Raw genomic sequence first — 23,392 nt, forward strand, 5'->3', positions numbered from 1 at the left:
CGCCACTAACTCCGCAGAGCTGTACAGAGAACTCATTCACATCAGTCCCTGCCCCATTGGGGCTTACAGTCTAAATTCCCTAACATGCACATACAGAGAGACACTAGGGTCAATTTAGATAGCAGCTAATTAAACCTACCAGTATGTTTTTGGAATGTGGGAGGAAACCGGAGGACCCAGGGGAAACCCACGCAAACACGGGGAGAACATACAAAACTCCACGATAAGGCCATGGTCGGGAACTGAACTCATGACCCCAGTGCTGTGAGGCAGAAGTGCTAACCACAAGGCCACTGTGCTGCATGAATAATGCAACTTCAAAGAAATTCATGAGGAACAGCACCTTTGTGGAAGCCCATATAAATGAGAGATATTTCATAGATGTAACCAGCTTTTCTGACCAGCTTCTGTACAAAGTTTTCTTTATAGCAGATTGTTAAAAGGAACACTCCCTGTGAGACTCTTATAACTGGGGATTTCCAATACACATCTTGTAGGTCAGGTTTCCAGAATTAGAACCACACCCATCTGTGCTTCCATTCTACTACATTCAGATATACTGGTCAATCCTTCACAAGTCATTAAATATTATGCAGTATTTTAGAGTATAAAATGTATACAGTGTTGTATGGAGTGATTGGTAAGAACATGATATAGATATCGAGCAACTAAAACAAAGTACTGAGCACCCTGCACATGTTAGTTTTGCTGTAAATGCAAATAAATTTATAAATATATTTGCTGTTTAGAAGTTTAGTTTTCCATTTCAGCTCCGGGTGAAGATTCAAGTTGAAGAGAATGCTGATCTCATAGTCACTCACGTGTCGGCATTAACATACATATGTCTTGTACTAGTCTGGCTATTTATGTATGGGTATCATACTGTCACTGTGACTCATGTTGAGAACGTGGAATGTGTATGTGCTGGGGACACAGGGAGACACTCCCTTGGATTGTATACCAGTACTTCTATGTAAAACTATGGCACTTGTTATGAGTGGGAAAATCCCTACTGCATACCTCAACATTCGAAATCCCCAGAGAAACAATCTTTGTGTACATTTATTGACTCTTACCCTTTTTTCAGCTCACAGTGGAGTATCCTGTAACAGTGGAGCGAGCACTGAAAGTGGGGATAAAATTGTCTTTTAAAATGAACTAGAACTCATTCCATATTCTCTGGGTCAAACAAGTATACAATTATTTGGTGCTAATCTGCAGATAAGTGGGGGGGGGGGGGGTTCTATAGAATATGATCTTACCTTCACTTTCTACTGACTCAATTTCTCTTATCAACCCCCGTGAAGAAAGAAAAAAAAATTCTAATTAATTTTAAGCACACACAGCTATATAAGTATGATTCACAGTGTTTCATATTCACCAGTATCAACTTCTGGTTTATTGTGACATGCTTATGATTGCATTAGAAAGAACTGCATGTGAATGTACTAAAAATAATGTTGACTTTGCATTATGTTTCAAACAAGTTGTTTCTTCCTATACCTGATTAACAGAACTAGAACAAATATGCAATATGCAGCAATCCCACATATAAGATGTATTTTATTTTAAATATTCAGTTCAGTAGCTTTTTAAACATTCATCTGTTATTTATTTATTTTTTGCTGTGCTCCTACAAATCATCTCCTTTTATGGTTGGCAAACAAAAATGGCTACCAGACAGTCAGTCTGTGACACAGGCTCCTAGCTCTTAGCATGTAATGTGATGACGGAGGGGGAGGGGGAGGAGCATGCCACAGTGCTAAGAGCAATCCAAAGCCCCTACTAGCTACATCATGTGACTGTGGTTGCCATGATAGCCCAGAATCATATATTTTTAAAACAAGGGAAAATGGTAAATGCCAACATTCTTCTGATAGCCTGATACAGTAATTTATGTTAAAAAAATGTTTTTTTTTAAAAAAAATCAATGAAGGTCTTCTTCATAACCCAGAGATTATACTCAAAAGTAAAGGCTTTTTGAAGATTATTTCACTATCGGTGATACCCCAGAGGTCACTCCTGGTACTATAGGGGAGGTCACAAGGCTGTTATCAGTGGCCATTTGATAGAATTGGCCTCTGTACTCAGAAAGAGAGGCTAAGCAGGATGATTGAGCTGACTAAACAGCTTCCAGATCTTGAACACCTGCATAAGCAAACCTTAGACCCGGGCCTCCTGTACAGTATTAGGATGATAAAAGGGGAATAGTCTCAGAACAGACAGCCCATACACTCAAACAGTTTGAGCAAACCCATGAGAAAGTGGATAAGACCAATAAAATGTCAGCATCTCGGCTTAAATCTAGACGCTCTAGTCGTACTCTTCTATCAAAACGTACTCAAATACACCCCTATGATCCTAAGAGTCTCGGGATATAAGATCAACTTTTCAAAATCATCCCAGCAGCTGACCCGAATTGTTGGATGGGGTGCATCCACAGGGGAACCTTCCTCCACATTTGGTGGACCTGCCCTAACATGACCTTGTTTAGGCACAAGAGCCATAGGATTCTCAACTCCGTGACAGAGGCTTCAATTGTGAAAGATCCATGGATGTTTCTCCCTTATCCTCTCCAGATAAATCCAGTCACTCCACACAGTTAGTAGCACACATCCTGACTGCAGCCAAACCATCTACTTAAAACAAGAAGACACCCCCATTCCTAAAGTTAAAAACATATTTGGTATGTTGTATGTATGGAAAAGATCACATACTCTATCCATAATAGACCAGATCTTTTTACAAATGTATGGGCTCCATGGCTCTTTAGGGTAGATTGGAAAACCCTTCTTCCCCATAATGAGCCCCATATTTCCCCCATTCGTTTTCTATACGATTTGGACAACTTCATTGTCTTGGAAGCCAGGTCTCTCCTTCTCAAGACTCCTCTCCCCATTTGCACTCACTAATATCCATGACCCCTTTCTTCCTCTTTCTTTTCCCAATACTCCCCCTTCCCCATTGACCGTTTATATCTTTTCTAAAACAAAATGGACCTTGTACTGTTTGTTCTTTTTCTTACTGTTTGATAAAACCATTTTAAATGTTATTTTTGTCCTTAGAAAATAAACAGTAAAAAATAATAATAATGTTATTCACCACTGTATAATGAAGCAATTTCAGTGCTTTCCTAGCTTTGTGGCATGTGCTAATGTCTTTTTTTCTGTTTTATATTAATTCCAAATACAGCAATATAACAAAGTAGCAGGCATTAGAAACGCACAAAAAGAGGTCAGAATAGTAATGGACCAAGGAACAGTAGACTTTTTCAATAAAGCAGGTTACTTGAAATTACAATGATGTTTAAGAGGTATTTAAGTATGTGGGAGACTTGGCTATATGTCTGTGCACGAAAGAGATGGTTAATGAGTACAAAGGTACACAATGCATCGATTAAGAGGTAAATCTGACAGAGAATGATTTTCATATTTTCTTTAGGGTTGATACATTGCTCTACACATACCAAGAGACCCACTGTATGCTCCACACATACCAAGAGACCCAATATATGCTTTACAAATACCAAGAGACCCAATGTATGCTTTACAAATACCAAGAGACCCAATGTATGCTCCACACATACCAAGAGACCCAATGTATGCTCCACACATACCAAGAGACCCAATGTATGCTTTAGAAATACCAAGAGACCCAATGTATGCTCCACACATACCAAGAGACCCAATGTATACTCCACACATTTCAAGAGACCCAATGTATGCTCCACACATTTCAAAAGACCCAATGTACGCTCCACACATTTCAAGAGACGCAATGTATGTTCCACACATACCAAGAGACCCAATGTATGCTCCACACATTTCAAGAGACGCAATGTATGCTCCACACATACCAAGAGACCCAATGTACGCTCCACACTTACCAAGAGACCCAATGTATGCTCCACACATTTTAAGAGACGCAATGTATGCTCCACACATACCAAGAGACCCAATGTATGTTCCACACATACCAAGAGACCCAATGTATGCTCCACACATATCAAGAGACCCAATGTATGCTCCACACATTTCAAGAGACGCAATGTATGCTCCACACATACCAAGAGACCCAATGTACGCTCCACACTTACCAAGAGACCCAATGTACGCTCCACACATTTCAAGAGACCCGATGTACGCTCCACACATTTCAAGAGACCCGATGTACGCTCCACACATTTCAAGAGACCCGATGTACGCTCCACACATTTCAAGAGACCCGATGTACGCTCCACACATTTCAAGAGACCCAATGTATGCTCCACACATACCAAGAGACCCAATGTATGCTCCACACATATCAAGAGACCCAATGTATGCTCCACACATTTCAAGAGACCCAATGTATGCTCCACACATACCAAGAGACCCAATGTATGCTCCACACATACCAAGAGACCCAGTGTATGCACTATACATATCAAGAGACACAATGTACGCTCTACAAATGACAAGAGACCCAGTGTACGCTCACTTAATGGCATACACTACTGTGTTTATGTGGCGGTTTAAGGTCTTTCCTAGCTTTACTGCACTGACCAATGTCCGTAGCCCTATAGTCAGAAGCAGATATGATCTGACACAATGGCCTGATTTATCTTCAGAAGTATGTCCCATTGCATGCCATATCTTGTGTGAAATTGCTCTGTGCATTCTCAGAAATTGACTTTAAGCTAGCGAACGCAAGTGCATGCAATTCAAGTCCAAACGCAAAGGACACCTCCGACTGGCTACGAGAGGAGGGAAGGGCAGACGCATGCAGTCAAGGGCGTGCAGAGATCGAGCAGACACACATTCATCCGGTTCAAGTCCTGAGCATCTCTGAGGTACATGATTTTTAGCCATTACATTTGTACCAGCTACAGTACAGGTGTAAGTGGCGAATGATAGTGATGCGTATGCATGCTACAACATGTGTTTGCAACTAAGAGCAAATGTAAAAATACAATGTATGTATAGTAGGTATAATGAACATCCTGATGTTTTTCATGTAAAAAAATAGATTTTGTTTTAATGTCACTTTTATTTAGATTATAGTACTAAGAGTTATTTATGCATCAACATTTTTTTTCCAACTGTTCTGATGGGACTTTTTATTGCACATATTCATGTGCATATATGTTCTATCTGTCTGTACACTGCATGTAATGTATAGCCAGAGCGTACTTATAACCGTATTCAAATGGAAACGTATCTTGAGATCCGCTTGTATTTAAATACGGGCGTACGTTTGTGCAATTTCCATCCAATTTTAAATAAATGCAAATTGTGTTCACTTTGTGTTCCAAGATGAATCAGTCCCAGTGTGTGCAGAGTAACAGGCCACAGTCAGTCAACTTACAGAAGTGGTCATAAAGTGCCTCAGTCATGTTATTTACACCTAGTGAATGGATAGGCTGCATCATGCCAATTCATATTGGTTCACCCCACTAAATGGCTTCCTTTCCTAAGTGTAGTTGCAGTTTAAATAGCATTGTTTGTATATATTATTTAATCTATATCTCCCAACTGTCCCGATTTTAGGGCTCTGTCTAGCTCCCTGCCTGATGACATGTTTGCCCAGCAAGGGAATGTTGGGTGGGGGGGGATAACTAATAGATAAGTGCCATCCCCCTAGCCCTCAATTTTAACCAAATGATCTAAAGTATTCATAAACTGCGCCCCCTTCAGCGTTGCACCCTGGGTAAACGCACAGCCCGGCCCCGCTAAAGCCTCAACTTCTAACTCTGCTTCAGCACCATTATGTGGAGTAAATGTCTTTATAGTAATTACACCAGATCATTGTGATGTCTATGGTAACTGTATAAGTAGTCTTACTGTATTGCTTGTATTATCCCTCTTCAATCAGTCCATATGGGTATCTCTGAATGCTTTCTTTGCTCTGTGTGGTTTTATTGGCCCTTTTTGAAAGTATAGCAGTGTAATTATATAAAATTATGTAATAAATAATATACTGACATATCCACTCTTCACATGGATATTGTGTGTGTGTATATATATATATATATATATATATATATATATATATACACACATACATATATATACACACACACTGACATAACAGGTCTTCACAAAGTGGAAAATATTGAGCTGTATATTCAGGATTATCTGAATTATATTGGGTGTTGCACAGCCTGTGTACTTGCAAACAGACTTCAAAATAGTTATCAACAAGTCAATATGAGGGCCAGACTGCCAGTACTCAAAGCCCGTACTTAAAACACCAGGCGCCGAACACAACTGGATGAGTATTTTTCCATTGAATACAAGTAGTATAATCTTCATTGTCATACTGTATGTGCCTGTAAAAATTCAAATAATTTTCTGCAAACAGGGAACACACTGATTGCCTGGTATGTAGGATTAAATAACAATAAGAAAAATAATAGCATGCAAGTTTAGAATCATGGTCTCAAATTCTAGGAAAGGCGTAATATCACCTCTACCATATGTCACATCATTTATTTATTTTTTTCAACCTGGGCTTAATTTATGAAGAGACAAAAATCATGTAAACGTGTGAATTCTATGTACAAGGCGGACCTCTTACACTTAGTATTTTATTTTTCCTCAAGCATTTGAGATTGAAAAACTTTTGACATTACTTAAACTAAGTAATAATGTGCTTGCTCTCGTATGAATGTTATGGTTTTACTTGGTTTTTTTAATCCTTACTTTTTTGGCTGATGTGTTCATTTTCCAGAGAGAATGTAGTATTTTGGCTATTAAACACTTAAGTACAAAAGGTGTTTTTACTTACGCTTGGCTGTGTAATGCGAATACAATTCCAAATAGATTAACCATCTGTTGTTTCATGTGAAACATTACCAAGATATTGGATGATTATATATTATAGGGTTACTGATGGGTCTGGCACACTGTGGCTGTCTGACAGCACACTCTGTTAGGGCTTCATGTCTTGAAGGTTGATCCACCTAATACTTCCTTTTAGTTCCCAACTACAATAACAGTCATCAACACTGAGATATTTAAGAGCGTAATAGGGACCAAGGTTATGGGAAAATAAGGATTGTGCTCTAAAAATAGCCAAGTGGAAAATAAAGGGCACACACAAAAACCATATATGTAGTTCTTCTGTGATGTAATAGATGCGGATGGACCTCAATGTTCGACAGTAGGGAGAGCAGAGAGCTGGGGCAACAATACAGTAATTTAAGATGAGCAGAAGTGAATGCAGCATTCAACTCCATGGCTGGCCACCAATCACGCCCATATTGATGGCACTAACATCCCCTCACTCAAGTCCCCAGTAATTTACAGAACGCTCAAAGCCATATACTCCCCATGCTATAAATAGTCGGACAGCTCCTACTAGGTAATGATGGGAGAAGGGGGAAGAGACTGTGCCAAAGCTCTTTTATGTGATATCACAATAGATCTGCTATTTACAGCAAACTGCTGGGCCTCTCTCAAGTAAGAAGAGTGTGAACAGCTTTCATTGAGGACACAATTAACTTTTTTTTTTTTTTAATAAATATACAACTTTATATAAAAATAAAATCAAGTACATTATTTACAATATATACATTCTGTAGTCCATTTTCCTGACAATATTACATATACAATGAAATTGTAAGTAGTCAAAAGTTTGCCACTTTACTAAGATTTAAACTTAAAAAAAAAAAAAAAAAAAAAAAAAAAAAGGATACCACCACCTTTAGTGTTGCAGTCATTAATTAAATATACACCCCCACGTGTGTCTACAGCTCTAAGCACTAGAGCACCAAGTCCATCCATAGCATTATAATGTAGCTCTACTGAAAGCTACTGACTGATCTGCAGAGTGCTAGCTACTTGTAGCAACAAGCATGATGTCATGTAATCTGGGTCTCCGCTTTAAAGTAGAGTAGAGCAGACTTTTCCCATTTCCTTTAGGTTGGTGGCATATTTAACTAATGAAAAAGTCCACTAAAGCTGGAATCGTCCTTTGAGACTTTTCAGGTAGCCTTGTTATCCGTCGGCTAAACACATACATTTTTTTAAAAAAATTATAACAATACACTGTCTCTCAATTATATCAGCTCTAATGCTCATTGACATCTCAGGGAGGTTAACAGTTCTGAACATGCCCCTCATTGCATTTCTCAAGAGTTCTTGTATCCCATCTTCTTTGTAGATGACTATTCTTGATGTTCTATTTTGAGAATATACTATAGCTTCTGGCCTTTTCTAGACACAGCCACTTCTTGACTCATGTAGAACAGCTGATGCTCCAGAACAGCACAAGCACCTCACGCTCTTCGAGATCTGGAAAGAGCAGTCACCAGTCCTAGTGCTGTCCTCTTGTACTCGACATGATTTTGTCCTAATACAACTCTCTTGTCCTCCGTTGGTACACCGGTCTAATGCAGCCCTTGGCATGTAAATTTGCAGTCGTCATACGAGTACTGTGAAAAGGAAAAAACAAATTTATTAATATGATGAAAATAAAATGCAATTATCTCTTCCGTAAAAAAAAGTAACCCCCTTTTTATTGCCAAGGACAATAGAACATTCATATGATAAAGGTGCAGGAAGTGCATTGAAATAATTACCTCATCATCTGAATGTTCCGATTCAGATTCTGAACTGTCTTCATCCTCACTTTCTGGCAGATACTGCAAACGCTCCTCTGTCACATCAAGCAGGTACTGCTGAATCTCTAGGTTACTCCTTCCCCATGTAAGTTGGCATGGTGAATAGCCCTGATATGTGATCCTATTCACATCAGCTCCATATTTAAGCAGCAAATGCATCAGTTGACTGTTCTGTCTGTCCACAGCAATGTGGAGAGCTGTGCGGCCATTACACGGTTCCTATTATAGAAACATATTGAATGTTAAGTTATGAAGCAAAACACTGACACACAGGCCATTTAATAATGAATTCCTTAGGATGTTATTTACTACACTCAGAAAACTCACCTGTGCATTAACATCTGCTCCCAACATGATCAAGTTCTCCACAATGGCAAGAAAACCGTTGTTGGATGCCAGGTGTAGGCAAGTATGACCTGCATGGAGAGGAAAACAAGGCAGCAATTAATATAAGGACATTATAATTCTAAATCTGCATACATTTTGTAACTGTATCCATTAATGATTATCATTTAAGTAGTACTATAATAATGTATGTTGGCATGAAATGGAAAAACTGAAGTATTTTGTTGCCATAGCAACAGCCTGAGTATTCTGCTATTTTTAGTGGGGTTGGGCTTTTTTGCACATGTTGCTTAAATTTTAACACTATAGAGGATATTTAATGGATACATACCGTTATAATTTGCATGCTGTAGAAGTGATGATAGATGATCATTGCAGTTCTGGACTATTACGCCAACCCCGCACAGCGAGCCCTTCTCAGAGGCAATGTGTAAGGGAGTATTTCCACGATAGTCTCGGATTTCTGGGTTACAACCGGCTTGCAAGAGCTTTTCAGCAATTTCACACTGTTCGGTTATAATGGCCAGATGCAGTGGTGTCTGTAAACAAAAGGATGATAATTAGTAATAAGATTTAGCAGATGTCCACCAGTCGTTATATGGTCAGAAGTATATGATCTAGCATTGGATTTACTTTAATACTAAGGGTGACTTGCAGTATTTGTATTCAAAAGCCTAAAAAGGATCACATGTTCTATGTGGCTTCTGAATGAAGTTGCCAAATCGGCCATTTAAAAGCTAGGGCACTCTGAAATATAACTCATTTACCTGATGAAGGTGGTTTTGCCGGTTCAGGTAAAAAGTGTCTCGATACGATCTTCTGATTGCTTCAAATGCCAGATCTTTTGCCTCGTGGATAATTGCCAAATGAAGAAGTCTGTAAAAATAAATAAATAGAGGTTAAGTACAATAAACAACAAATAAAATATATCAGATATTGTTAATATTTACACAAAATCACTGCATTAGTGCCCAAAAAGTTTGCATTGTAACCTAGAACTAGGTAGAAAAAAAAAAAATGAAGAGGAAATGCAGTCACCTTATTTCATCACCTTAATTTGCTGGTTACTAATAGATGTAGTCATTGCACTATGTCAGTTGTGAATTTTTCTCCCTCCCCCGCACACTACAGGATTGTGTAAATTGGGATTTTTTTTTTCTGTGTGTGGCTCTCTAGATATGTCTGTTGTTTTCCGCTTTCTCATGTATGCAGTTGTGTAACTGGCCCCCAGCCAGGGACTTTCCGAATTGCAGTGTACGGCCCCCAGTGCTTTCCAGCCCCACCTCTCTAGCCCAGCAAGTCACATCACAGCATATAATGCTGCCCTCCCCCACCCATCTCCTCCCCAAAGACTGAGAGGAAGGGAAAACCCAGAGAAAAATGGCGTACATTCAGTATCAACGCCAAGTAAAAAAAAAACAAAAAACAGAGACTAAACCGTGCAAACAGTGTAATCACAGAAATAACACCGCTTATACGTATGGGGATACAGAACTGCAACACAACACGTCTGTCTGCAGGACACCACAAATCCTACACTTTTAAAAAACACATTTAATTTTCACAAACTTAATTTTGAGACCTAAATAAAAGAATTGTAGGTTACTAGAATTCTGGCGAAGTTGCGGTTTCCGCGATGTTCCCTCCCTACAGTGTGCGAGTTTTTATGCGCGTTTTGTTTTCGGTCTTGTTCAACGGGCCAAACAAATTGTGTAAGTGACATTTACCATATATGTCTGTGGTCGGTGTGTAGTACGCACCTCCATTTTTATTTTATGTGTATATATTTCTAGTGGCGTATGAAATCCACATTACTTTTCTAAGAACCAAGGATTAGTGCGGCCATCGTGTTACTAGTTTATAAATGTAGGGACATATATATATATATATATATATATATATATATATATATATATACACATATACATACACACACACACACACACACACAATGCTTTGTAAAGACACAACAAAAATCCATAGTAATCAGCATAAAGACCAATTTATGATCACTTACGTATCGCCATCCTCGTTAGTCTGCAGTTTCCAACCCTCTGGTTCATAGATCGGGTTGGGGTCAGATGGGATGCGGAGGTTCTGGATGTCCTTTACTATGTTATTATATTCCTCGTCTTTCAGAGAGTCCAGTCCACTGTCCGTTCTGTCCTCATTGCCCTGCAACAGCTTATCCTTCCCGGGCATCCTGACATCTCCATCCACCATTATATTCCTAGAGTAATCCATATGTTCACCAAGTCTCCTTTGCAGGATTTTGCTTGCAAAAAAATAATAATCGAAGGTAACCCCGAGACTGCAACAAAATGCAAAACTGTTCTCTTCTCGGTATTTGCAGAAAAGCCTAAAAATAAGGTTTCCAAAAGGATAAAATACAATAGGAAGCCTGAAAAATGCAAAGTTAAATGTGTCCCTTAGTAGAACAGAATGTGGTCTTCAGCCAAAATCCACTTGTTACCGTCTCTAGAGTGTGAGAGGTCTGAGAGCTGAATCGCTTTGCAGTCGCCTTTTACAATATAGTGATTGCACAGATGGGGATTTTTGGTAGGTGTGGCCTGTTTGCTTTCCTGCTTTCTAATCTATGTACTGAATGCTCTTGTACTGGGAAATTCCAAGTAGTCACACACTGCAAGTAAAGCACGCACTAAACTAGACTTATCCTGTTCCAGTCCACGAGAAGGAAGAGACACATATAAACCAGAAAACTTCCAAACCTGTTTCACAGAGTTAAAAATTCCCTTTTGTGCGGAATGTTCTTTATTTCTCAAACACATACAAGTGCATTCTTTTGAAGGTGTTTTCTTCACCCAGTACTGTACTGCAGCATCTGTTAGACCTAAGGGCTATTTATATGTTTTAATCCAAATCAGATTTGCAGCTATTGACCTGTGCACATAGTAAATTTGCAGCATTGCATACATACTGTATACTGGCTTGCACAAGGATTTTATAGATTTTAATATTAAAGTTACATAGTTCTAAGTGCATTGTATAAATGCACACGGTAGACTATATATATATATATATATATATATATATATATATATATATATATATATATATATATATTCATGCTTATTGGATTCACAAATAATACAGCTACCTTGACTACTGCATATGCTGTAATACAATATGCAACGCTATAACACCTTCCAGTAGGGGGCATGAGTTCATTTTTGATTACTGCAATTTTGATATAACATTGCCTGCAGTTGTATTATAAAAATATTGGTTTATTTATTTATTTTTACAATATTGTTGCAGGTTGATTTCTTAATTTATTGTGTCTATTTATATTATTTGTTGCAAAAACACAGAAAAACGTGAGTTCTAGGCCACAATACATGCGGATGTGCACTGCAATAAGGCATCATATGTCCACACTTCAGTTTTTGGAGCCTGTAAAATTAGTCCGCACAACGTCCTGCTGTAGACACTCATGGTGGAAAGAGAAAAAACATCCTATTACATAATTTTTTCTTAAATACAGGTCACTTTCATTTCTTTTATATAATAATTCACAAGAGGAAAGGGACACTGGGATAGGATTTTATTACATGTGTCATTTTTATGTGTTCAAAAGATTTTCATTATATTGATTGAAATGTGCCTACAAAGGCACTTTCCCCAATGTAGTGTGTTAGGTGGTGCTAACGACGTCCCATTCAGGGGCAAACGCAGGATTTGTAGAGAGGGGTTTCCATGCCACACCGCCAGTGGGCGTGGCCAGCATGCTTCGGGCCGTGGCTATAATTTTAGACACTGCTTGGCGGCTCTTCAACAATTCCTATCCCCATCATATACACGGGCAATGCTGCGTGCACTACTGTTAGGGGCACACAGCTCTCCCTTTACGAGCAGAGCCGTGTGAAGTGAGACATACCTCCCAACTGTCCCTACAATCAGCACAAAGTCCTGACTTAGTGTTTTGGAACAGTTTACAGACTGTCCTGCTCTCTCCTACCTGTTCTTTCTGCTTTCAATACTTGGGGAGAGATGGCTGTGATCAGTGCAGACAGAAATGATCTGCAGACAGTCTGCAAAGTGGCTGGTACCGGGGCAGGGTCCAGCCACCTCAAGCATACAGTACCCCAGGCTGGAAGCAGGGTTTCCAGGCACTAGGAACCCCCCCCCCCTCGGTTTGTCTATGCCATTGAAAACACAGGCCGAGGCCTTGTTTCAATAACCTCTGATAATGCCTAAAATGTCCTTTGGAGGCAGAAAAATACTTGCAATCTTTCAGCCTTTGTACCAACCAGACATATTCAATGCGGGTAGACACTTTTATACTCATACAAATTACACAAATAAAAAAACATTCAAAAACCCAAATGTGAAAAATGTAATAAACGTGGTCCCGATGTACACTCACTGTCATGATTAAATTAAACATTTTGAATTGAATTAATGGTCAATCTAGTAGTATTATAGGAGAAAAACTAAAAAATGTTTATCAATGAAGGGTGCGCCTAAAGTGGTAAGAGGATGGACTTTAAAGTGATTTTCGGTATCCGTATTGACACAAAAGTAGGTGTATTCCCATTTTATTGATGAATTTCCAATAAAATATGGGTATGCACCCAGTGGTCAAAGTGGGCTGGTATACGGTGGTATGCCATTCTGCCACTTCTACTGCTTTGATTGCAAAACTATCAAATTCCATTCACTTGCATTGCCACCTATATTTTACTAATCTGCTCCTCCTATAACAGGAGCCCGGGACCTGCTATGATCAGCTGTTTTTACCAGGGGTGTGTCACACAAGGGGTGTGTTTGGTGAGCATGATGACCAACCAGAAGCTTCAATAAGGAGATTACAGCTTCTGGTTGGTCCTCTAACTCCCTCCCCTCCCCCTCTGTCTCCATTTAAAAGTGTCAAACAGAATATATGTGCCAGTTTTATATTAGAGGGAAAAAGGGCTGCATGGAGCAGTCCTCGGGTCTCTGGCTAGGGGGAGGTGCACATTGTAAAATTTTACAATAGGTGCTAATGGAGCTTTAATGACAAGCAGTCTACCATTTATATTATAAATTCACCACTAGGGGCGCTGTTCCATTGCAGCTTATGGCTGGTATGTTATTTTGTCTCAGCTATGCAACTATTCATGGCAGCTCAAACTCATTTTAGTCAATGCAAATGTACAGTAAATGTAAGACTCTATGAAGAGTTACTTATGCAGAGCTTGGTAACTCCACTGGACTCCATATATAGATTTGCAGATAAATAGTAGGTATTCTTATACCGAAGAACATATGGCTAATAAAAGTAAACTACTTTTGACATATTTTCCTTTTTTTTATATATATACACAGCCAGGATTAGTGACCTATTACTACAGCGCCTTTGCAGGCAGATATATGTTGCACACACAAAGGAGTTAGTTTACCATTGGGTCTACAGTTTCACTTCCACATGCTATATTGCCAACTACAGTATAGAATCAGTTGTCTTTAATGTCTGTGAATTTCCTGTGCAACAGAAGAAATCTGGTTTGAACGATAACTATAGTCACTGGGTGACTATTAATTGAAAAAAATAATCTAAAATAGAACAAACATGGGAATGTGAATGTAATTGATCCATTCTGAAAAATCCCGGAGATAACCAAGAGTTTTTTTGGCAGATCTGTAGTAGCTGGAGTTCCCCTGCTGTAATATCCCCCACAAAAACTCCCTCATGGGCACATGTACAGTTTTTGAAGTCAAAAACCACACATTTTATCAGACAAAACAAAGCAATTTATACATTTCCCATGTAATACAATATAGTTTTGTCAGGGAATCTAACTACTAGTTTAGATTCAATTATCCCTTATCCGTTTACTGTTCTGATGATGAATTTGTTATCCAGAGAGCAAAAAAAACAATTGTTCCTTTTTGGTGATAATGTCATATCATTATCAACAACAATACTCAGAGATGATCACCAAGGGACTGATGCACAGTAGGATGTATTCCAGTTTGCGTAGCAAATCTTGCATGAAATAGCTCTGCGCATGCCCAAAAAGTGGACGGCCTCATATGCTCCTCTGCAGGCTTGCGTCATTCTGGCACTTATACTCAACTGTCCTGAGAGGCGGAACGGGAGAGGAAACGGGTGTGCAAACGCTGGACAAGTACTCTAAAGATGCTCAAATGCAGCTCAAGAAGACCTGCACGTATATTCGTTTATTAGGAGGTATCGGTGCAAATACTCGCTGATGAGGATGTCTTATCACAAACCAGGCGCATATACTGCTGATGCAGAGACAGATGCATGGGCAGCATGGTGGCTTAGGTCATGAGTTCAATTCCGGACCATGGCCTTATCTGTGTGGAGTTTTTATGTTCTCCCTGTGTTTGCGTGGGTTTCCTCCAGGTGCTCCGGTTTTTTTACACACTCCAAAAACATACTGGTAGGTTAATTGGCTGCTATTAAATTGCCCTTAGTCTCTCTCGGTCTGTGTGTGTGTGTTAGGGAATTTAGACTATAAACTCATGGGGCAGGGACTGATGTGAGTGACCTCCACAGCGCTGCGGAATTGGTGGCGCTATATAAATAGCTGATGATTATGCGTTTTTCGTGCTCTTTTTTTTTTCTTTAAGAGTAAGTTTTACCTGTTTTGCATCCAACTCTGCTCATATTGTAGGATGCACTAAATAAATGAATGCTAGAAACTAATTGGTTGCTATAGGCAACATCTCTACTTTTTTAAACCCGCAGTTTAGTAAATTTACCCCCTGGTTGTGGTTTGAACGCTGCAGGGTGTGGTGTTTTCCAATTGGGACTATTGGCAGATTATACTTCTTATATACATGTTTTCTGGGGAAGTTGGATCTTGATGCTGCTACAGATTCATCTGCTCATTCCTCACCTTACAGTTAATAAGAAGCAGATGTGAACATTCACATGCAAATTGGCTGCATTATGTGCATTTAATATGAATATGGGTTTAATTATTTGGTCTCTGCATTAGTCAGATTAAGCTACTACCAAGTTGATGAATGGAGTAATTCTAATTGTCATTTTATATCTTTGCTGTAAAATGGACACATCAACTTACTAAGGAGGAAGTAATGGATGTCTGTGAGTCATTTTGTCTACAAGTTATTTAATTATGGGCAATATATATTGAATGTGATGAATACAAACATTGGATCAAGCTGGCCAACGGCCTAAACACATAAACTAGTCTCAATTTTTTAGGTGCTTTACAGATTGACTGACAGGTTCCTGTCTTGTCTTATTCCAAACTTTGCTTGTTCCTATATATTAAACTGTAATAACAACATTGCAAAAAATCTCCCCATTGCTTTGAGTTAATTATTTGCTGTGTTTACTGTACTGTGCTGTCTCCCATTGTATTGTGATTTTGTTTGTCTCTGTACGGCGCTGCGGATGCCTTGTAGCGCCTTATAAATAAATATTAATAATAATAATTATTCAGCTTAGTTTTTGTGGGACGAGATTATAATTTATTAAAGGCTCTGACCTGTTGGCACATATGGTAGTATTGCACAACAATTTTTATCAGCCTTTATTTCATAGTCCTTGGTTCATGTAGGGCAGTGATGGATAACAGGTGGCCACATTGGTGACAGCTGGATCTCACCCAGGGGCTTTATATCACGCTGCTCCTTTTCTATGCTTTATGCCCTGGCAGGCCAGCTGTGGGTAAAGCTCAACAGGTCATAAAGTAGAGAATAAGAGTGAACTTGATCTTATTCTGTGACTGCCTGAATGGCTGACTTTTGCACCATGTGACTTCCTCCACATCACGTGGCCTCGTCTGCATCACATGACCTTCTCCACAAACCGCAGGGAGGTCACACAGCGCCAGCAGCATGTCTGAGATCAGTGGTCTCCCTCCTTCCACCAATGCAAAGAACAGATTCCTGCTTATTCATTAAAGCAAGATAAGGACATTTTAAGTAGGTCTTGTTGTCTATTTTGTTTTTAGTTCTACTTACACATTTGGACAGACATTTTCCTTCATGAGGCACATAAAAACCACAAGTGCAACAGTGTGACAGGAAGAAACCTCTCAGCAAATTGTGTTGTGCCTCTTTCAGCCCTACACCTAACTTTAGAATGCTGCTGCAAAATTTGCATCTCCAGAAGTCACATTGAATTGTCAGACATGTGTGTTATAGGTTTATCTTCCATTAACATGCTAACCACTTAGCCACCGTGCTGCCCCATAATCGCTCATTTGCTAAGTGCCCCACCCTGACCCCCAACTCTACTCTTTCTATCATTTTCCAGCGCACTTCTTGAGGGGGTTAAGGGTCAACCAGCAGCACATCATGTACTGGCACTCCGCCCTGAACTCCGCCTGTACTGCTTCTCTACTGGGTTGTGGCGCTGAGCATCTCTCCTCCTTCCCCCCTGCACATGGAGCCGACAGCCTGGGAGTAAAGGTAAGCTTGTTTGTCTATATAAACACATCTTCTACTTTTCTATGGAGTATCATGCTTTTCTGTACGTTCAGTCTTTTTTTTTTTTTTTTTAAATCAAATATTTTATTTATATTTTAATAATAACAATGCAAGAAAAAGTAATATATGACACAGTTGCAATCCACATTATTATGAAAACATATTCACAACTCCAATTTACACAACTAACAATAAAATCCAAATATGACACATGAATGATTGCATAAAGTGACAGGTTATTTGGTTATGGCCGGGCCTCCAAACTCCTTCCATACAGGGTAGGCAATAATATTAGTTACAGCCATAGGGATAAATATGTGTGAGGAGTCGGCTAGTGATGTCTAAATATTTTGTAGGGATTTAGAAGGAGCAATCCCCAGAACCGACTCAGGATTAAGTGATATTCAAATCGGGTCAAAATCCGCAGCCAGTGAACGAACCGCATACCTAGACTTCGCCCATCTCGACCACACTTTGTAATATTTTGGCATGGTGACTCGGGACTGATAAGTGAAGCGCTCGTCACCCACAGCTATGTTAACCAGGGCTACCCAGGCACCAAAGTCAGGACCGTCCCATGCCATCCACACTCTAGCAATTGCAACATTGGCTAGTGCAAAAATTTAAGGACATATCTGGTTGCAGCTGTCCCCAGCAGCAAATCAACTCTCGAACCAAATACGCAGGTCTTGGGGTACAACAGTGGAATATCAATACCTGTGTCTTGAATACACTCCACCACCTGCATCCAAAAGTCTCTTAACACAAGAAAGCCCCAGAGTAGGTGCCAGAAAGTAGCAGCAGTACCTTCGCATTTTGGACAGTTAGAGTCGGATCAGGCACCCATCTGGAGAAACCTGGCCTGTATGGAAGGTCTGTCAAACCCTGTGCATCCTCTAAGGAAACTCGTGAGGTTAGCTGTCGGGGAGACCCCAATTCATTCCCGGAGATAAGTCAGTTGTGCAGCGAAGTAGTAGGCCCTGAAGTCAGGGAGGGCCAGGCCGCCCGACGCACGGGGACAACAGAGTGAGATCAACCTAATACGTGCTCGCTTTTCCCCCCAGACCAGAGAAGAGGACATTTACCTGTTGATTTGAGACAAAATCCTCCTAGGGAGATAAACTGGGGAATGGTGCAGTGGGTACAAGAATTTCGGTTGCAGGACCATTTTGATTCATTTGATCCTACCCGACACTGACAGGTAGATATCTTGGCCTGAAGATAACTGATCACTGGATCCAGGGCCGGTTCTAGGGTCCTCGGCGCCCTAGGCACAATGTAAAAATCCGCACCCCCCTCTCCCCCCCGGCACAATGTGAAAAACTCCCCTCGGCACAATGTAAAAAACTCCCCCACCCCGTCTTTCCTTACCTTGGCTCATAAAGCTGGTCCTCTCCGGCGGGTCCTGTCTCTCACTGACACCGTGATGATGATGTCACGCCCAACAGTCAGTGAGTAGAGGGGAGGAGACAGAGCTCCCCATCAGCTGTTGGAGGGGAGGGCGGCGGTGGTGATCCATAGCCCCTCCGACTCCCCGTGGATCGATCTCAAGCTGTGCGGCGGCCGTTTAAGGTATGCTCAGCGGTCGCCGCACAGTTTTCAACTACAATAGTAATTGTTTTTTAATTTTGAGGCGCCCTGCAGAGCCCGGCGCTCTAGGCAATTGCCTAACCTTGCCTAATGGGAGCGCCGGGCCTGACTGGATCGATGTTTAATGATATATAGTCAGTGGGCAAATTTGTGATCCATATTGCTAGGTACATAATTTTTTTCGCCCACTGTATTGGGAGGGACCCAGCAGTGCTCTTCGAGACCCCCTCACCAATGGGACAAATGCTAGACTTGGATCAGTTTATCTTCAAGCCAGAGAAGCCACCAGATTCACCTACTAGCTGCAGCAGTGTGGCTACAGATGCCTTTGGGTCTTGCATAAAAAGAAGCACATTGTCAGCATAAAGCATGATCTACCCCGTTTCCAGCCCTGAGTCCATAAATTTCAGGATGTGCGTGTATCAAACATGCCAGAGGCTCATGTTCAGTCCTTCCTACCTTCTCTCCTATCTGTGCGATTCTTTCTGCCCTTTCCCTGTCTCCGCCAGCCTCCTTGCCTTTTCCATATTTACAGCAGTCTTTCTGTTCTTCCCATATGTGCCAGCTTCTCTGCCCTACCTCTGTCTGTGCCAGCCTCTCTACCCATTTTCTGTCTGCACCAGCCTCTCTAGCCTTCCCCTGCCTGCCTTACCTCTGGCTGTGCCTTCCCCTGTCTGCCCCAGCCTCTTTACCCTTCCCTTGCCTGCATAGCCTCTCTCTCCTTCCAATGTCTGTGCCAGTCTATCTCCTTCTACTGCCTATGCCCCATCTGTCTCCCCTTTTGCTGCCTTTGCCAGTTTCTCCCATTCCCCTTTCTGTGCCAGTCTCTCTCCATCTGTCTCCTCACCTGTGCCTCTGCCCCCCCCCCCCTCCTCATAGTGGGCCTGAGTCATTAAGGAGAACAAAGTAAATAAAAGGAGTAACTTTGCACCTTGGCAAAATCATATTGCACTGGAAGGGGCAGTAAATTTAAGATGTGATGGTAGATTTATAGTTGGGGTAGGGCATGTCGTAGATCAACTTTAAATTTTAGTGTAAAAATAAAGCTATTGAGTATTTGTGTGCTACATGAAAAAGCAGCCAGTATTTTCCTTACGTGCAAAATAATAAACTAATTTGCACCCCTTGCATTGTAATATGGTGTGTCCAGGATGAAATATACTCCTTTTCTGCCTTGCTCTCCTAAATGACTCGGGTACAGTGTGTTTTTCTCTAATGTGCATGTGTGTCTCCCAATCTATCTCTCTTTCCCCCTCTGTTTGCATGTCTCTGTCTGCATGTTGTGGGTGTATGTAATTTCTTCCTCCTCCTTTCTGTCTGTCCCTTCTCTACTGCTGAAGTTGACGTTGGTCCTGTTGGCTGTTAATCAGAAACAATATGGACAAAAGGAGGTACAATCAATCGTGTCCAATACCATATAATTGAACCTGAGGATGGCAGGTAAGCACAATCTGCTGATTTTAATCATTTTTATTTATATACTACACTATGGTGATAGCCATGTCCTCCAGGCACTGCCCACACCCTGGCAATGTCCTTTCAGCGGCGTGCCGGCACACACTATTTCATGGGCCCTTACCATCGCATACCCCCGATGGGGCCTTCATGCCCCGACTGATAGTGATAAATGACACGGCATTGTCTCTGAATTAAAGTACATATATGCATGCTAGTAGCTATCACAGAACAACTGTATGCAGCTAAGATATATTAGTATAACACATTGTATAGAAAAGTACGCATTGAGATCAATTTTATTTATGTAATTGAAAATAAAATATTTATATAAATGATTATGCAGAGAGAGTTGTAATTTTATTTTATGATCAAATAAAAGTCTTATGGGTTCTGATGTGACCCTTTATTGTACTTACGCATGTGCGTATACTGCAGTCTATTCTGTGTGTCTCAATACGGCGAGTACAGTTTAGGAAGATCGTACTTCCACCCAGATTCAAAGCCAAACGTATCTTGAGATATGCTTGGATTTGAATACGGCCAGAGCGATGCTCAAGTTTCATGCTTCTTTTCAAAACACAATTTAAGTGCAAGTTGTGTTCGGACATCAATCAATCCCTGAGTCTCTTACTAGTCTTGAGGCTTTAAATACTCTGCTGAAAGGCTTGGAGGCGGGTGTTTAAAGCACAGGTGTGCATGCTTGAACCAATATGGCAGCTGACATCAGGACATGGAGCTGCCGCCGCCCAGAAGCAGCTTGCCCACAGACTGCTCCAGACCCCAAGCAGCGTGTTTGACCCTGATAAGTGACACAATGATAATGAACAACTTCTCTGTTACTTTTTCCATGCACGTGATATGCTAGATGCAATCCTTAAAGGCTGAGATGGAAGGAGGATATTATCGCTTCCATTTTTAATGATTAGCCCTGTAGCTGCTGCCAGTAAGTAGAAGACCAGTTTTTGGCTTTGCACAACAACATTCTGGAGAGGTTGAGAAAGTAGGACGCACCAGGGATCTGTCGGTACTGCAAAAAGTTTTGACCAGGGAATCAGTTTGCGAAATTGCAAGTTTTATGACCAGACTAACCGAATCCATTGCAAATCAATCTCTATTTTTAGACAACTATAGTCTATTTTGCTTTTGTTGAAAAAAACCACACACAGAAAATGTCCTTGTTGTATCTAGAATTCACATTAAACCCCCTATAGTGAACTGAATGACGTCTCACTTGTGTTTATTTAGTAAGAAAAAGGTATGCATCAGGAAACATATTTACATACGCATAGGCAGATAGGTGTGGATCTGTGAATAGGATGGAATGCACCAATCCTGATATCAGTGCAGGGTAGAACACCAGTGACAGTTATGAAAGTTAGATAGATCTATATTTAGAGCACACAATGTGATATACTTTCTCTTTCTATAAAAGTCACATCATACTTTCTTTAGTTGCCAAGTGCTGTGAAAAGTTATTGACGCACCTGCACCAGGTGTCTTTATTCTTGGATAATTCTAGGAGAATATGTCTTGTGAGTTTTCTAGTGACAAGTATTGAAACTGTTCAGAGAAAAGTGGCCTAAGAACGGCCGGTGCAATAAAAAGGTGGTTGCCAAAGGCCCTGTGGTTTATTGGGAGCCTAAAAAACTTTCATGAGTGACATAACTCTACTAATTCAGTAGAGTTATGTCTTAGTGCCGGCTGCTGACATGGATAGGCATCTTCTTCTTGTACGCAAGCTAAAAGAAAAACTATTATTGACAATATATACAAATAACTGTATTAGTATTCTATTACACTGATATGTTCCAAATAAGGCATATATGAATCAGAGTTTACTCTCAGGACTAATTCAGTATAGTAATGGCTGGTGTCTGGGGAGGGTGGAAGGCTCACACTGCTTCACTGAAGGAGCCAACATACCCTGAACTATGTGCGTAGCTCTTGTTTGATATTCATATGTGTTGTGTTGTGTTGTGCTGTGTTGTGTTGTGGAACCTCACAATAAAGCTCCTGTTTGACCCAGACTCAAGACTTTGGCTGGTGACTTGATGTTAACCCACTATGATGATTAACAGGCTCTGTTTTGCCTGTATCTTGACTATTTATGAATGACTAATGTCTTGTTATAAATAGAGCATTGCATACGGTTTATTTTTCCGTTATCTGGACTTTTAATGAGAGAATATCTTAGAATCATTATTAAAAGCTCCAACTGTATGATTTAGGGATTTGGATATGGAAAATAATTAATTTATGAGAACCTATACTATGGAGTTATAAGTATAGCTGTATCTTAACTTTGTGAATATTATCTAAACAAAATGTATTATTGACAGTTTATTATATATATAAATTTATATGAATAAATATAATTTTTATATTCAGGTGAGTTTGTTATAATTGTGCATTACCACTGAGCACCTTATAGTTTATATATTTAAGTATTCTGGTACAAGTGCCGATCTATTGTTTTGGCAGCTTCTTACCTGTAAAGTTGCCGACTGCTGCTCCTCATTGTTAGTGAAACGATGCGATTGTGGCTCTGCTGGGCTATGATGTCACAGCCCAACGCCATAGTCCTAGTCTGACTGAGCAGAGAATGTTGTAGTGTAAGACTTTTGGCCTGCCCTGGGTCTATGTATATATAGTACTCCGATAACTTATTTTAGCTACATGCCATCAGTGTGATTGTATTGAGTGCTAGCTACAGGTATCCCGCACCCTATTGCACTACACTGAGTGCTAAGGTGTGAGTGTGATTGTTTGACTGTTATGGCTGGCACACACACAAAATACCTGATTCAGATTGAGACGTACACCATGGCAGCTATGCAGACCTACGAGTTTAGTTTCTGGAAGAGGTGTAACTGGGGAGAGAAGGCATGTTTTAACGCAGGCCGAGTACAGTAAGGGCGTGCTCTCAAAATTACGTATCAATTCAGAAAGGGGAAAAACACA

General features: G+C 40.4%; 1 protein-coding gene across 1 annotated transcript; it reads right to left on the reverse strand.

The window, feature by feature from the left end:
* Positions 1–7,649: 7,649 nt before the first annotated feature.
* NFKBIA (NFKB inhibitor alpha) lies at positions 7,650–11,461 on the reverse strand. Its single transcript, XM_075193407.1, has 6 exons — positions 10,968–11,461; positions 9,718–9,826; positions 9,282–9,489; positions 8,933–9,021; positions 8,564–8,824; positions 7,650–8,416 (listed from the first exon to the last, which is right to left on the reverse strand). Exons 1-6 carry the CDS (start codon positions 11,192–11,194, stop codon positions 8,372–8,374), a joined length of 939 nt encoding a protein of 312 aa, XP_075049508.1. The 5' UTR covers positions 11,195–11,461; the 3' UTR covers positions 7,650–8,371.
* Between the last annotated feature and the right edge of the window lie 11,931 nt (positions 11,462–23,392).

Source organism: Mixophyes fleayi, chromosome 12, assembly GCF_038048845.1.
Source record: "Mixophyes fleayi isolate aMixFle1 chromosome 12, aMixFle1.hap1, whole genome shotgun sequence".
Classification (NCBI taxonomy): Eukaryota; Metazoa; Chordata; class Amphibia; order Anura; family Limnodynastidae; genus Mixophyes; species Mixophyes fleayi.